General features: G+C 41.5%; 2 protein-coding genes across 12 annotated transcripts in view; one reads left to right on the top strand and one right to left on the bottom strand.

Moving 5' to 3' along the window:
* FARS2 (phenylalanyl-tRNA synthetase 2, mitochondrial) overlaps positions 1 to 11,777 on the bottom strand; it is a 252,560-nt gene extending 240,783 nt beyond the window's left edge. For 4 of the 7 annotated variants that reach the window (XM_064443539.1, XM_064443536.1, XM_064443543.1 and 1 more), the window contains exons 1-3: positions 11,656 to 11,740; positions 5,833 to 5,893; positions 5,198 to 5,326 (exon numbers count right to left, since the gene is read on the bottom strand). The gene's annotated coding sequence lies outside the window, so the exon portion shown is untranslated. Of the gene's footprint in view, positions 1 to 5,197; positions 5,327 to 5,832; positions 5,894 to 11,241; positions 11,263 to 11,287; positions 11,371 to 11,655 lie in introns of those variants that run through there. The other 3 variants (XM_064443537.1, XM_064443538.1, XM_064443541.1) reach the window with 3 other exon arrangements.
* The window catches only part of LYRM4 (LYR motif containing 4), a 94,871-nt gene continuing 92,649 nt past the window's right edge, over positions 11,760 to 13,981 (top strand). For 4 of the 5 annotated variants that reach the window (XR_010371603.1, XM_064443547.1, XM_064443545.1 and 1 more), the window contains exon 1: positions 11,760 to 11,894. Coding sequence is in view for 3 of the 5 variants with exons in the window: in XM_064443547.1 (XP_064299617.1) it covers positions 11,809 to 11,894 (86 nt within the window). In the remaining 2 variants the exon portion in view is untranslated. The remainder of the gene's footprint in view (positions 11,895 to 13,981) is intronic. The other variant, XM_064443548.1, reaches the window with a different exon arrangement.

The following is a 13,981-nucleotide window of genomic DNA, read 5'->3' as shown; positions in this document are numbered from 1 at the left end:
CCTGGTAGCTTTCATAAACTCTTAGACCATAAACCATTCAGACTCACATCAAGGTCCGCCAATGTTCGCAAACCAAACACAGGACACATCTACGTGGAACATCTACATCCCACAATTTTGTCAATTTGTGTGTCAATACCCACAGCCAGCTCCCACCACCCTTCATCGCTTGCACCATACAGTATCTTAACTTCATGAACTGCCACAGCTACGGTGTCGGGGCAGCTCATCTAATAAGGTACAACACAACATGGATTAATGTGACAGAAATCCGTTTGAGGGTAAAATGTTTCAAACGCTCAGGTGAGACATTTAGCCATTCTGAACTATGACCGTGCAATGGCTTTGCCTACAAACCTCCTGCGAACTTGACTTTATGCAGAGAGGTTTCCTCTGTTTGCCCCTCAATCTCACATAGATTGTAAAGGCACCTCCCAATATAAAGCTGCACCGCTTTCATAATTAAAAAAAAAAAAAAAGGAAAAACCCAAAATGACAGCATTACTAGAGATACTAGAAGGTATCTACATAATCCATGATGAAAACTTACTTTATTGGACAACCAAACATTGACATTAGAGAACCTCCTTTTTGGTCTCAGGTAGGGACAATCTATCAGAAGTCTGCATTTTTAATGCTTAATGTTAAATATAACTTTAGGGGGGGGTTATGTGGTTAAAAAGTAGATATACAATGAAGTTACAATCTACTGCCTTTTTCAGCATATAAATATTTATTACATAGAAGAACAACTGTTTTATGTGTAATATAAGATGATCAGATATAATGTTATAATTTTTAAGCAAGAAAAAGAGGTTTAGCAGCACTAGGAAAGCCAACTGTGGGTACTCCTGCACTTGCCATGTCATAGATACATAAATATATTGGTTTATATAATTACCGTCTCAGTAGGTAAGACACTAGAAAAGCCAACATACCAGCATTTCCCAGGCTTGCTACTAATTAAATCATATGCATACAGGTTCAATCCAAGGATGATCAAAGTTAATGAAAAAAATTCCCATTTAATTCAATGAGCTGTGGATCAGTTCCAGGCAGCTAGCTGATACTCCATCCTCTTTATTCTTTATCAGAAGCACTCCAACAGTGTGAAAGTGAAGAGGACTCCATATGAGTCTACAGATTTTGTATCTCCCCTCAGATCCGAATTTTAAATTAATTATTTGACAGTTGACTACATTACATACAATTAAGTAATCTTTTCCATAAAGCTATATTAGAGACTACTCCAGGTTTTGAAGGAAAACAGACTACTACTATTATTGTTACATCAATAGCTTTAGAAGATTTCTGCTATATCTTTCATATACAGGTTTAATCTCATAAATTTAAATGTGCTACATTATACACCACTACACTAATATATTGCCATATCTGAGCATAGAAAATGTCAGTCCAATGCACCAGAGATAGAGCACTAAATTTAAAAGGCTTCCTAAGATTAATAGACAGATAATCTGAAGTCATCTGAAGTCAAAGAAATAACAAATGAATGTTCAGATCAAATAACTGTCTATTTTTAATTACGTTTGGAGTGCAATGTCACAATTGTTGGACAACTTCAGTAAACTGGACATTTGATTTATGAAACCTACCTGAATAGCCTGTGATTCAATTCTTGTTAATAATGCTTTTTCACTTTCTATTTTTCACTAAATGTTTGCATTAAAAATTTAATTTCAGCACCTCAAAATTGAGCTCCCAGTACTGCACAGACACTCAGTTCTATCTCTTTGTAATCAGCGTTTCAGCAGATGTCCATTCAGTTCAGCCTAAAGGCTCTCATTTGTTTAAAGCAGAGCTGGACAGGAGCTGCTGTAAAAATCTTTATTTGGAAACACAATATATGCATCACTGTTATTAGCCATTATATAAACAAGGTCTTAAATCTAATGAGCATTGCATAGGAAAATGAAATAAAACCCAGTCATTCCTGTCCAAGAATCAACAGTCACATGAAAACTGAAGTTGTTGGCTTTCAACAGTGGAAATGGTGTCTATGCCTAAAACTTCACAATCCATCCATACCAGGACCCAAGCTTAAATAAAAAATGGTGTTTAGACATAGTTTCAATAATACTTGTGTATGCAATGCTGCCTAGCTGGCCACCTTACATCCTTCCAACTCTAAGACAGATTTCAAGAATTTCTTGTCAGAAAAGGTATTTTCTTTGATCAAATCCATCACATCCAAGTCCAAAAAGTTCTGTAGGTATAACCAAAGAGGTCTACACTTAGCACCTCCTTCTAGTTCATGTTAGAGAACCATATCAAAAAAATGGAAAGGGAATGATGTTACTGCAGCCTTTATTAGCACACCTCACATCTCCTTTGATGCAGCTACTGACAGAAGCCCTGGACAGCTGTGCTGCACCACTGGGAACTTTGTGACCGGGGAGTCAAAGCAGCAGGATTTTATTCCCATACAGTGCAAAAACATCCTTCATGGAGCCCTGAAATCCAGAATTGGAATATAAAATGATCTCCTCGTGTGCTTGCCCCTTCTCACTGAATGCCTGTCCAAGTCTAAAGACAGAGGTGTCAGAAAATGACTGAAATTCCTATCATCTTTCTTCTGCTTTGCTTTGCCAGAGCAGATTTTGGCAAAGGCGCTTTTAGTCATCCAATTAAAAACAATGCTAGCAGTTTGGGGTTTTGTGGGGTGGTTTTTTTTGTTTGGTTGGTTGGGTTTTTTTTCCTGGCTCCAGACATGTAAGAAATGGTTCTAAATTCAACTCTTGACCAAGTAAAGACATGGCTGCAGAACAACACAGACTACTATAGTTTAAGATACAATGAGTAAAAACTGATTTCTGTAATTTTACCCAGGTGCTAACATTTCTTTTGAAAAATAGCTGAGATACTTTCTTCTACTTTAAAACACTGCTGAGGACTCACTCTCCTTAATATGGGCCCATTATCTCTGAAACATGTAAGTGGGACCTACAAGTTGTACTAAAAAGTAAATCCTATTTACTCCGACAGGCTTTTTTACATAATGCAAAAGCCTTTATTGCTTTGGTATGATTCCCTATCACCGAAGCTTCTTTCTGTTGACTGAGTGAAATAGAAATCAATGACCAGATTTTTTTTATTCTTCCATTTATGTGCTAGTGATTTATGCTGTTGTGTTCCCTTATGTTAATGGGGTTTAGAAGAAGACCCTTTCATCTCTCAAGAACTATTAACCCAAAATCTTAGTCTATAATTGCAAATATACATGATGTTACAGCAAACAAAATCTGTTTAGAAATTCCGTGTCATCATTTACATTTGATCCCAAATCACATGGGTTAGAAATACTAATAAAGTAGGAAAAAATAAAACAGAAGTATAAGAAAAAGCAGCTAGCCTACACAGAGTGCAGTATTGACTGGCATGTTGTAAAAGGAAAAAATAAAACCAACCTGCCACATAAGTTTCTAAATGACACAGTTCTATCCAACCCATTTCACCTACACAAAATGCCAGATGCACACGAACAGCAGGATTTGCAAACAATACAGACAGCTCTGCCAGCAAGTCTCACGTAATCACAGTATCTGTCTCAATACAGTTGGTTTCACAGCAATACAAATTTTAGAAGGTAAAATGAAAATGAACTAAGATTGCACTGATAAACATTTTCAGTTTGGTTTCCTTTACCCTGGTCTTTTAGTATTTACTATACACTCGTATTTATTTTTTAACTACTCTGGTGCTATTTCCTTGATTCCAGCACTAAATTTACCACAGGTGGATGGATGATATATTTCTTCAAAATCCCACATGACTTTATCAAGCCTCTGTGCTGCCTCACCAGTCTTCCAACACATTGCTGGACTGCAAGATGAAAGACTTACTTTGGACATTTAAGGACAAGTGTACTCAAGAAGACTCACAATAATGAACTGCTTAGCCAATCAGATTATGAAAATGCTCCCCAAAATAAGAACACTCTCAATGAAGGTCTTGAACACTGTCTTGAAAGTCAAACCGATTTTGAAATCACACACACACACAAAAAATTAAAAGAAGCACCATTAAGTCTGTGAGGACCCTGATAATTTGCTCTGTTTATCTGGTTTTTCTCCATTTTAGATGCAACATACATACTTCACCAGGAATTATTTCCAAAAAAAGGCAAAAGTTTTTGCCTTTTGTATGAAAATCACCTGCATAGAAATAAATTAAAGGGAACAAAGCATGTAGAGTGCCAGAAGGAGAAAAAAAAAAAAAACCCACCATAAACAAAATAAAAGAAACCCCACACAAAACCTGATCTTGGGCAAAATTGATCCTAGGCTACAAAGCATACTTCAAAAAGCTAATCACAGAAATTCTAGAAGAGGGAGATACTTAATTCAGGGTGAAGACAGGTGAACTCTAATAGATCTTGCCAGAACAGTACTTCAAACTATTTCTTCCCCCATTCCTCTTTCCTGCCTTTCTGCAGAATGTTAAACCCACCCCTACAGGAAAGCTGGCAGCTCCATTTCATAGGTCTGCATTCCCACCTAAATCCACGCTCATCCCCAGTTTGAACTAAGACACAAAACTTTTATGAAGAGACATGGATATACATTGCCTTCAGCTTACTGCGCTACAGGGGCAGGAACGTAACAGACTGGAAGGTTAACAGTGGGATTTGTAAGGCCATAACTACTGCCTCTCCCAAGAACTCACTGTGCTCAATCCCCATTCACCACAGCATCCTTTGCTGGATTCTAACTTGCATCTACTTTAAGTGGTTTGTAAAGTAAGGAGAACCTAGTTCTGCCTCCTGTTCTCACACTGAACAGCAACTTAATTGCTTATGTAGTTGGACAGATTTCAAAGAGGTTATATTCAAAGATATGGACATACGCCATTATATAGGTTATAGAATTTGTCCTTCAGAAGACTATCATCTTCTACCAATCTACCTATTATCATTATCTACCTATCTTTATATCTTGACTGTCATTATTTTCTTTGCCTTTTTATTAGGAGTAAGGAAATGCATTAATTCTATATGGAAAGTAAAGTTAGGTAGCTAGCCTACCTGTCTTTAACAGTTGATGAAGAAACATTTTTTTAATTATAATTATTATTAATTAAAATGGAGAAGGACTGAAAACTTGTTACTACCTTAAAAGGCTGTCAGTGCTGGTGCAAAGGCAGATTCAGAAAGCTAAATTTATTTGTAATTACTTACCTGCAAGCAGAGATAATCTTTCCTCAGCTCTGTTTCCTTTGCCCGTTAGCTTTAGTCAGTGCTTTATTTCTTTTCTTCAGCGACTGGCTGACAGATAAATTTTGGCACATTCACCCCACATATAAAAAACTGAAACAGAAATTAAAAAAGAAAGTTCTGTCTAGAAGTGTGAAGGCATATAAGGAAATATTGACAATACATCTTATCTTACAAAAGCATCAGAAGCATGATATATTTAGAAACATGTCCCCAGTACACTACCATGAGCACTAGCCAGAGCTCTGGGAACACAAAACTGATAGTCACACAGAACGAAAGATCAAAAATGTCAAGGACCATGCAAAATCAAGTAAATTCTACAATTACTACAATTCATTAATATGGGTATATCACTTTCCTCATTTAATGAAAATATTGCTCCATAGTTTCCTTTCCGCTCCAGAAATAGTCTCTTTAGATTTCTTTGCTTCAGTTTCAAATTTAAACTATTGGGTTTAAATTTGGGATCAAAAGTCCAAGCTACCAGAACAAAAAGTCATATGAATGCATAGCATCATATAAAATGAAAACACAAGTAAAAAATCATATTCCCCCTCCCCTCATCAGTCAGAAAGCTAAACAGATAGCCTACTTACAAGTCACTTAATCCTTGCTGCTTTACACACCCATTGTAAATCAGTTTTAGCCTTTCTTTCCCTAAAAAAAAAATAAAAATATTAGTGTCTTCCAACATCCCATTCTCAGATGTCACAAGTTTCCCCAGTAACACCTTTTCAACATATTATACAAGAACTTTCAACTTATTTTACCTTGGATAACATGTTTTCATACATCAGCTCCATTCTACCTTATAGCAACATGATACTTCCACCCCCACTGATACTTTGCTCTAGGAATTATTTCCAGGAAATAATCAAATAAGAAGTATTTCCTTTCAGGGAAGGACTTCAGCAATAGCCCGTGACTTGAGCAGAGCTACCCCCCTAGTATCACCTGACAAGGGGGCCCATGCCCATAATCCAGGGAACGGGAGAAGAACCAGGATGCACCCAAGCAGGACGTTGGTTTTGATTTCCTGTAGTTGGGTTATTGGACTGGGTAACCAGAAAAAAACCCACAGCACTGTGTTAGCTGTGCACGAATCCCCAACACTGCAGCATGGGGAATCTGGGATGAACAGCACAACCTTCACCTTTACCACCACCACACGACTGTGCGCATGCTTTTATACATATGCACATACACATTCATATGACAAAAATAAACTCAAGGGAAGAACAAACTTTACTCTAGCAAGATGTCTTAGATGCAGTTACGATCTTTAACAAAAAAGGCTGGCAGTACCGTTTGTAACCAACCTGGTGAACTGTAACTCACAAGTCAGCAAAAAAGATACAGGGGGGTGGCTACAAAGAGATTCTCAGTTGCTCTTAAACAAAATACCAGACCTTGTTTTACAGCTACGTTTACTTCCTAACCTAAAAAATTTCAATATCCACTAAAAAAAGGAAGAAAAAAATCAAAATAACTAAATAAGTTAGCCGGGCTGGATAACAGCTATGAAGAAATATGATGATAGTGTAAAACACAGAAGAGGGAGAAGAATTACACACCCTGACTCTAAGGGGCATAAATGAAAGAGGGTGGCATAGGCTGAGCGTCAGAAAATATTTCTTAATAGCAGAATATTTTTCCCACAGAAAGGGAAGTTATTTGAGACTAAATTAGATAAAACACTGCAAAGTGCAGCACAGAAAGCATTTTGAACGTATGACATCATGGATTAGAACACTTAATCATCAGAAGCTGGAAGGACAGGATTTAAGTTTCTCACTAAGATTTCAGTACAACCACCAACCACACATCAAAAATACATTCATGTCTCATTGGGTTCTTGTCTTGAAAAATACCTTGGATTTCATCAGCATTAAGGTTAGAAGTGCCATTCACATTTGATGCAACTATTACACATTTAAGCATTATTCGTAATTTTAATCCACTGTTATTTTTCTCTTGCTTATTGCTGTAACACAAAATTATCCTTTTCATTTTGGACTTCCATAGCATTTTTATTTGAGGCATTTCGAAGTACTTTACCAACATGTGTCCACTATCAACACCTTTCAAGATCAATATGGTATATGTCAACACTGTATGTCACTGATCCAGATGTTATTCCACAATTGCTGAACTGTCCAGCTGCTTAACATGATACATAATTAGCAGGCAACATGATGCCCATGAAATCCTGTGGTGTTGCACATGGCCATGGGAAGTTAGAAGATTAAAACTGAGGCCAACAAGGAAAATAAAATTCAGTGTTTCTTTCAGTTTGATGGCTGCAGCATGAGAGATCTTGAACCAGCAAAGAGACATTCCCTTACATGACCAAGTACTACAACACAAAACCCACTATTCTTTTGGGTTTTTTTCCCCCCACTCCCATTACTATTATTACAGTCTTACTTTAAACAATACACAGCATTCTGCAATTCAGTTTGGAAAGAGATGGGGTAACTCACAAAAAGTGACTAAGCAAAGAGTTTTGACCCTTTTTTTTTCCTCCCAAAATACACAAATAATTTAGCATAGCTGAATTTGAAACATGGAAGTTTTTCCTCCTGATTAAAAATGCTCTTTTGCATATGGCAACAAAATAAATATATATTTTTTTAAAAAGCAGAGTAATTCAAGGCCTCCTTTTGATACTGTGGAAATCTTACTACAGGCAATTGTTATAGTTTGTTACATTTATGACTGAAATCCCCAAATTCTTGTGATTTATAGTCCTTATTTTAAATGTCCTACTCTACATTGGGTAGAATCTCACTGTGCACAACACTGTCCATCAAGAACTAAGAGCAGGGAAGAAGAGAGAGCAACCACACCACAGCAGCAGCAAAAAGTTAGTATGTCTTCACAAACCGAAAAAAAACAATAATTCAGAGAGATTATAATATCACAACAATCAATTATCATTCTGACCCCCAAAGAAAAATAATAAACATGAACAGGGGCATAGGGGGAAATCACGTGCCCTCTTAAAGCGTTGAGTGCAGTGGCATAAAGCCAAAATAGTGTACCACAAGAAACAATTTGGTAATATATAACAAAACATCCAATATGTACCAGATAATATAACAGCTCTTTCCTTGCACACCAGTCCGTGGTCTCTGCAGGTATTTCATCCAAATCCACCCCTCCTTTTCTTTTTTGCCAGCTACATATTTAAAATATTAGTAACTACTCCAGATACTGATACTATTATACCATTCTCAAAGTAGTTATTTATCCCAAAAGATGCAGAAAGGTAAGGCACAGGCCACCTTCCTTCCTCAGACCAAACGCCAAAAGCAGACTCCTCTACAAATGAACACCCACCAACCACCTTCAACAATGATTATGTGAATCGCCGCAATTAAGAAAAACATATCTCTAGACCCATCCCTATAAAGTGTAACAATAAAACAGCACGGAGTTTTAAACCAGAGAAGTTTGGGGTAAAAAATAAAAATCACCTGCCCATCTCTTGATTGGTCCTGGCTTGGTGTCTAGATTAAATTCAGGTGTAGATTCACCTCACAGAATAAGGAGGCAGTCAATGAAGCAACCGTTACTGCCTCCCCATACCTAGGCCCCAGTGTCACAGGACACAACAGTGGTCCTTTGGGCTGTGCCTGTCCTTCAAATTCTCTGCAGGCTAGCAGGAGTGCACATACAGAGAAGGGTAGCAGAAACACTTGTACCCAGTCACAGCACAGGCAATGCCCACTTACTGTACAGGACTTCTGAGACCATAATCCATTCTTCCAAGAAAATGCAATAATACATATAACTAATTATTTTTTCCAGTCAACAGCATCAATCCATCTGCACAAAGATGTCAAGTTTATTCAAAAAATTGCTCTTCCCTCCTTGAGTGTAATAAAGGTTAAGCCAGGAAAGGGAGACAAGAGGAAATTCTTTTTTCCTTTGGCATGTTTACTTTGCATTTGATAGTACATTGCATGTGCTTATTGCTTATTCTAACATGAGGTTGCCATGCCTCTTTAAGAGAAAAACATGGTTATCTAAAAAAAATTTAAAAAAAAAAATCACAAAAACTTTCAGGGAGATTCAGGAACCAGATTAGCACCTGAGGCTATTTCAAAGATCATTCATAAGTACTTTACAAATACTAAATCAATAGTGTTCCTATAAACAAAATTTACCTAATATGTTTTGCTTTCTTCCTAATTACTCTCTCATCTTTTAGAGCTGAAGACTGTAGCATCAAAACTGTATTTCTCACAATAACAAAGATGGCTGTTGTAAAATTAGATTAATAACTGCCACAATCATCTACAGGATGATTTCATATAACTTTGCTGAACTGTCAAAACTAGATTGTGCTCTGTACATGACACACCTGTGTCTTTTAAGCCATCTGAAGCCCACACTCAAAACAAAGGGCAGGGTTGCCACAGCTGCTTTAAGGGAAGATGATAAGTCTGCAGATACAAAGCAAGAGCTCTGCTTTAACACATATTAAGCACCCCAGCCACCAACAGAGCAAAGATAGGGTAGCACCAGCACATCAGATAGACTCCACTTCTCCACAGCCATCTGCATCAACACTATGGCTTGGGCTGCAAGGAGAATTTTGTCCCACAGACAAAAAAGAGCGTGCTTGCTTTACATTTTCCTGTTTGGGTCTCCTGAATTCCAAAATCTAGCCCAAAACACATTGCTTTGTTACTTACAAGCCAAGGCCTCAAAAGCATGATGCTTATCACAGCATCTCAGTTGCTTACATTTTTCTACAAGAAAAGCAACATTTCCTCTAACATTTCTAGTTTTGGTTTTGATGAAGAGAATATCCAAGAAATTTGCTATGTATAGAATGTCATAACTTCCAGAAGCCTAAAAGTGCTGCTAAACAATAGCATACTTGTAAAGATTAATTTGAAATAAATCCATGTGTGTCTATACCATTTACATTCAGAAGCACAGAGCTATTTTAGTTCTACGCAATAAACCATAAATTGCATCAGCTGCACAACTAACACAAATAATGAAGGGCATATACAATAAAATGAGTTCAATTAGTAACAGCAATTAAAGCACTCTTGCCAGAAACACCTAGGATGCATATAAACACCTACTACATACAAAAGATCACATGGAGAAAGTAGGAATCCTGTAATTATTATAAATAAATCCTATTCTTGAGAATATTTAAAAATCAGTATTAAATACAGCTAGGGCATCATACCTGTAAGTTACAAAGTCAAGTTTATTCTGCAGTAGCAAAGCTTTCATCAGAAGACGATGCTAGGGATGTGCTGTTTCCAGCGACAAAAGGATCAGAATGCCTCTGGTACAATAAAAGAAGCGTTTAACTAGAAAAAGAGCCCCAGCCCCATAGCAGAAAGCAACAAAAGACCAAGATTTAGCAAATAAGCAGGCAGAACCCACTTTTTAAATGGTTTAGTTAACTTCTCATTCTGTGGACAGTACAATGCACAGGCACTGTGAGCACTGATCCCTACCTAGGTACTGCCTTCTTCAAGGCCAGTTTCAACACATGTGGGCCTGTGTGTCAAATTCACCCAGAGGTCAATACTGCCATGCACTTTCTGGAAACCTGCACAAATGGGAAACCTTAGAGGAGGGCACTGATAAAGCCTATACAGTCATTTCTCAGGTCTCTGGAAAAAGTAAGAAAATTAGTAAGCAAATTGATATATCCCATTGAAAATAGAAGCACAAATGCAAGAAATCCTTGCTAATCTCCTTCAGAGACTCTCATACCTAATATAAGCAGAACCCAACATATAACTACACAGGTCGAGTTAGTTCAAATAACAGAATTCAACTTAAAGCACAATATTAAGAGAGGGCCAACTCGCCCACCAGACCCTGGCACAGCAGCACAGGCCAACACTCACTGCCAGCTTACATAGCCCTGTAGATGCCATCACCGAATACACACCACCTGTTGCTCGTTTCCAGGCCCGGTACCAACCCCCCTTCGCCAGCAGCCACCTCCCCACGCAACACACCGAGAAAACAAGCACGGGCGCATGTAGCCACGCTACTACCGCTGACCGGTTCATTTCAATGCTGTTTTTTCCATTTCCCCCGCGCTGTGCCAGCGCTCGGGGCCCTTCGTCACCCTCCACACCAGCCCAACCCGAGAGGACCCCTGTGGGGGCGGCGCTTCATGGTAGGCCGAGGCCTGGGCGCTCCCCTCCCCCGGCTCTGAGGGGAGGGAGGCTCGGTGGAGTTACTGCACCGGAACGGCCCAGTCTAGGGGAGCGGCCCTGAGGGCCCTGCGCGGGAACGCCGCCCGGCACCCCCCGGAGCAAAGAGCCTTTCCCCCGCCGCGGCCTTGCTACCGCCCCAGGCCTTGCGCTGGGCCCGAGCCGCGCCGCCGGCTGTCGCCCCTCCGCTCGGCGGGCCGCGCCGCCACTCACCGCCGCCGCCGCCAGGCCGTGCGCTCCCGCCGCCGCGGCTGCCCCCGCCCCTGCCTGTCTGTCTGCCCGCCGCGGGTGGCGGGAGGCGGCCCCGGGCGCTGCGGGCGGGGAAAAGCGGGCCTCGCCGCGGGAGGAGCCGCCGGTGCCGGCAACATGGCAGCGTCCAGCCGCGCTCAGGTGCTGCGGTTGTACAGGGCCCTGCTGCGGGAGAGCCAGCGCTTCAGCGGCTACAACTACAGGTGTGCTGCCGGGGCGGGCGGGGACGGGCTCCAGGGAGGGCAGCGGCCCCGGCCCCGCTTCTCCCCATGGCGGCGGCGGGGGGGTAATGCCGGCGTTTTTTGGGGCCGGGCAGAGGCCGCCAGAGGGGCGCGGTTTTGGTAAGCCGCGACCCCCAGGGGTCCCGGGGAGGAGGAGGCGGCCTCCCGGGCCGAGCTGTGCCCCGGAGGCGGGACCGGGACCGGCCGCGGCGACCTGCCCGGGACCAGGGGTCAGCCCCCGGTCCCTGTGCCTGGCCTGCCTCAAAAGCACCAGTATGGGCCTTCCCTGTTGTAGGAGGAAAGGGCAGGTCAGAGGTTGTCCCGGGCTGGACAAGCTCGTGTCTGGGCTGCATGCCGCCCTTCCCCCGGCAGGGGAAAGCCGGGGCCAGGCTGCAGCCCCGGTTGCGCCGGAGGAGGCTGGCTTCCCTGGCACTGTGTGCTGTGCCCCAGCTCGGGGTGCTGTGTGCCGTGAGGGAGCAGGGTGCCGGGCTGCATGGCTGGCTGCCGTCTCTGGCTGCGGGTGAGAGACACCGTTTTTTGGAAGAGGGTATGCCTGCCTGCGTGCCACAGGCATAGGTATAGCAGGTATCTTCGTTAGATACCTGCTGCGTTCATGGGGGTGCTCCCCACCAGCACTGGCAAAACTGTATTATCCACTGGTAGTTTATTCACTTTACCACTCAGTTGGACCACAGGTAGAGGCACGTGAGCTACCTTTGCTGTGAATCATCTCCAGCCTGGCAGGAATTGGGAACAGAAGCCTTTGAACTTGCATAACATGACCAGCTCTGCACTCTTCAAGGCATAAATATTCCCCAAACCTCATGTGTGAGGCAGTGCCCTGAGAAGAAAGGCTGTGGGGCTGAATCTGAGCTGGAGCTAACAAACCTTCATTGCTAACACCACTCAGCAGCATGTGTGTGCATCATGTTCCCCTGCTATCAAGGCTTCCCTCTCCTCTTTGCTGTCCTGAGTATCCCAGCTTGCCATTATCCTGGCTAGCAAAGAGAGGACTGTAAGTAATGGGTATGGCTTGAGGTGAGATGTGAAGTTAGTGAACAGTTGAATGTAGCTCCTGCCTGGGCCACAGCATGTTTTCAGCAATGGGCTTGTGCTGGGGGGTGGTCACTGAGGAAGCTGAGCCCACATCAGTGGGAGGAAGCAAGGCAGCACACTGCACAGTGGTTGTACCAGTAATGGGTGGCACCAGTCTCACAGACCACATGTGGATCAGCCTCTGCCCAGCTCCTTGCTGATGGTGCACAGGGGACTTGGGAAATTGTTGTTTCTTCTCTATAAACCATACCTGGAGCCTAACCCCTCCCTCTGCAGGTTACCCAAAAATGAAGTATGTACTTGGGGGATTTTGGTTGTATGGAAACTGGCTTGCAGCTCAAGGGCAAGGTTAATTATCCCACAACAAAAGCTGTACTGGTTAGTTTTCTGCTTAACACAATGTAAAACTTTTTGTTCTGTTTCTTGTAGTGTTTCTATACTAGCTGATTATAAGGGATAGGAATCATAAGATACATGTTTACCTTGAATGTCTGAATTTTTTTGGCACCATATTGCAGTGGAAGTTTTTCCTTTTCTTAAAGGAAAGATCCCAGGTTTTGATGGGCCTGTTCTTAGATACTATAAAATCAGCAACTGTGTAAAATCTTGCGGTATATACACACTTGTGAACACTAAAAGCAACACCAGTTTCTAGCAAGAAGTGATCGGCAGCTATTATACATAGTGATCTGCTGGGACCACAACGATTCTGCCTTGATGTTTATGCTGCACCCATAGTAAAAATGGACGCCCCACTACCGCCTTCTATGCCAAGATAAGCAGTCCTGCTGTGTCCTCAGGGCTGCTGTAATGTGATATGGTAATACGCTGAGGCAAACCTAATGACTTTGTAAAGAACCCATTTGTAGCAAAGTAGAAAGTATTAAATATTACTCTTATTGATTGATAATTTCAGAGAATTTCAGAATATTTCGTTATTGCAAACTTGTATTTGTAAGTGTGCATCTGGGGTACGATCAGCTGGTTATTGTCTCCTTCCTTGCTTGCTGTGC

The sequence above is a fragment of the Phalacrocorax carbo genome, chromosome 2 (genome assembly GCF_963921805.1).
Source record: "Phalacrocorax carbo chromosome 2, bPhaCar2.1, whole genome shotgun sequence".
Lineage (NCBI taxonomy): Eukaryota > Metazoa > Chordata > Aves > Suliformes > Phalacrocoracidae > Phalacrocorax > Phalacrocorax carbo.
The sequence above is the reverse complement of the archived record's forward strand: the minus strand, read 5'-3'. Positions and strand labels throughout refer to the sequence as shown.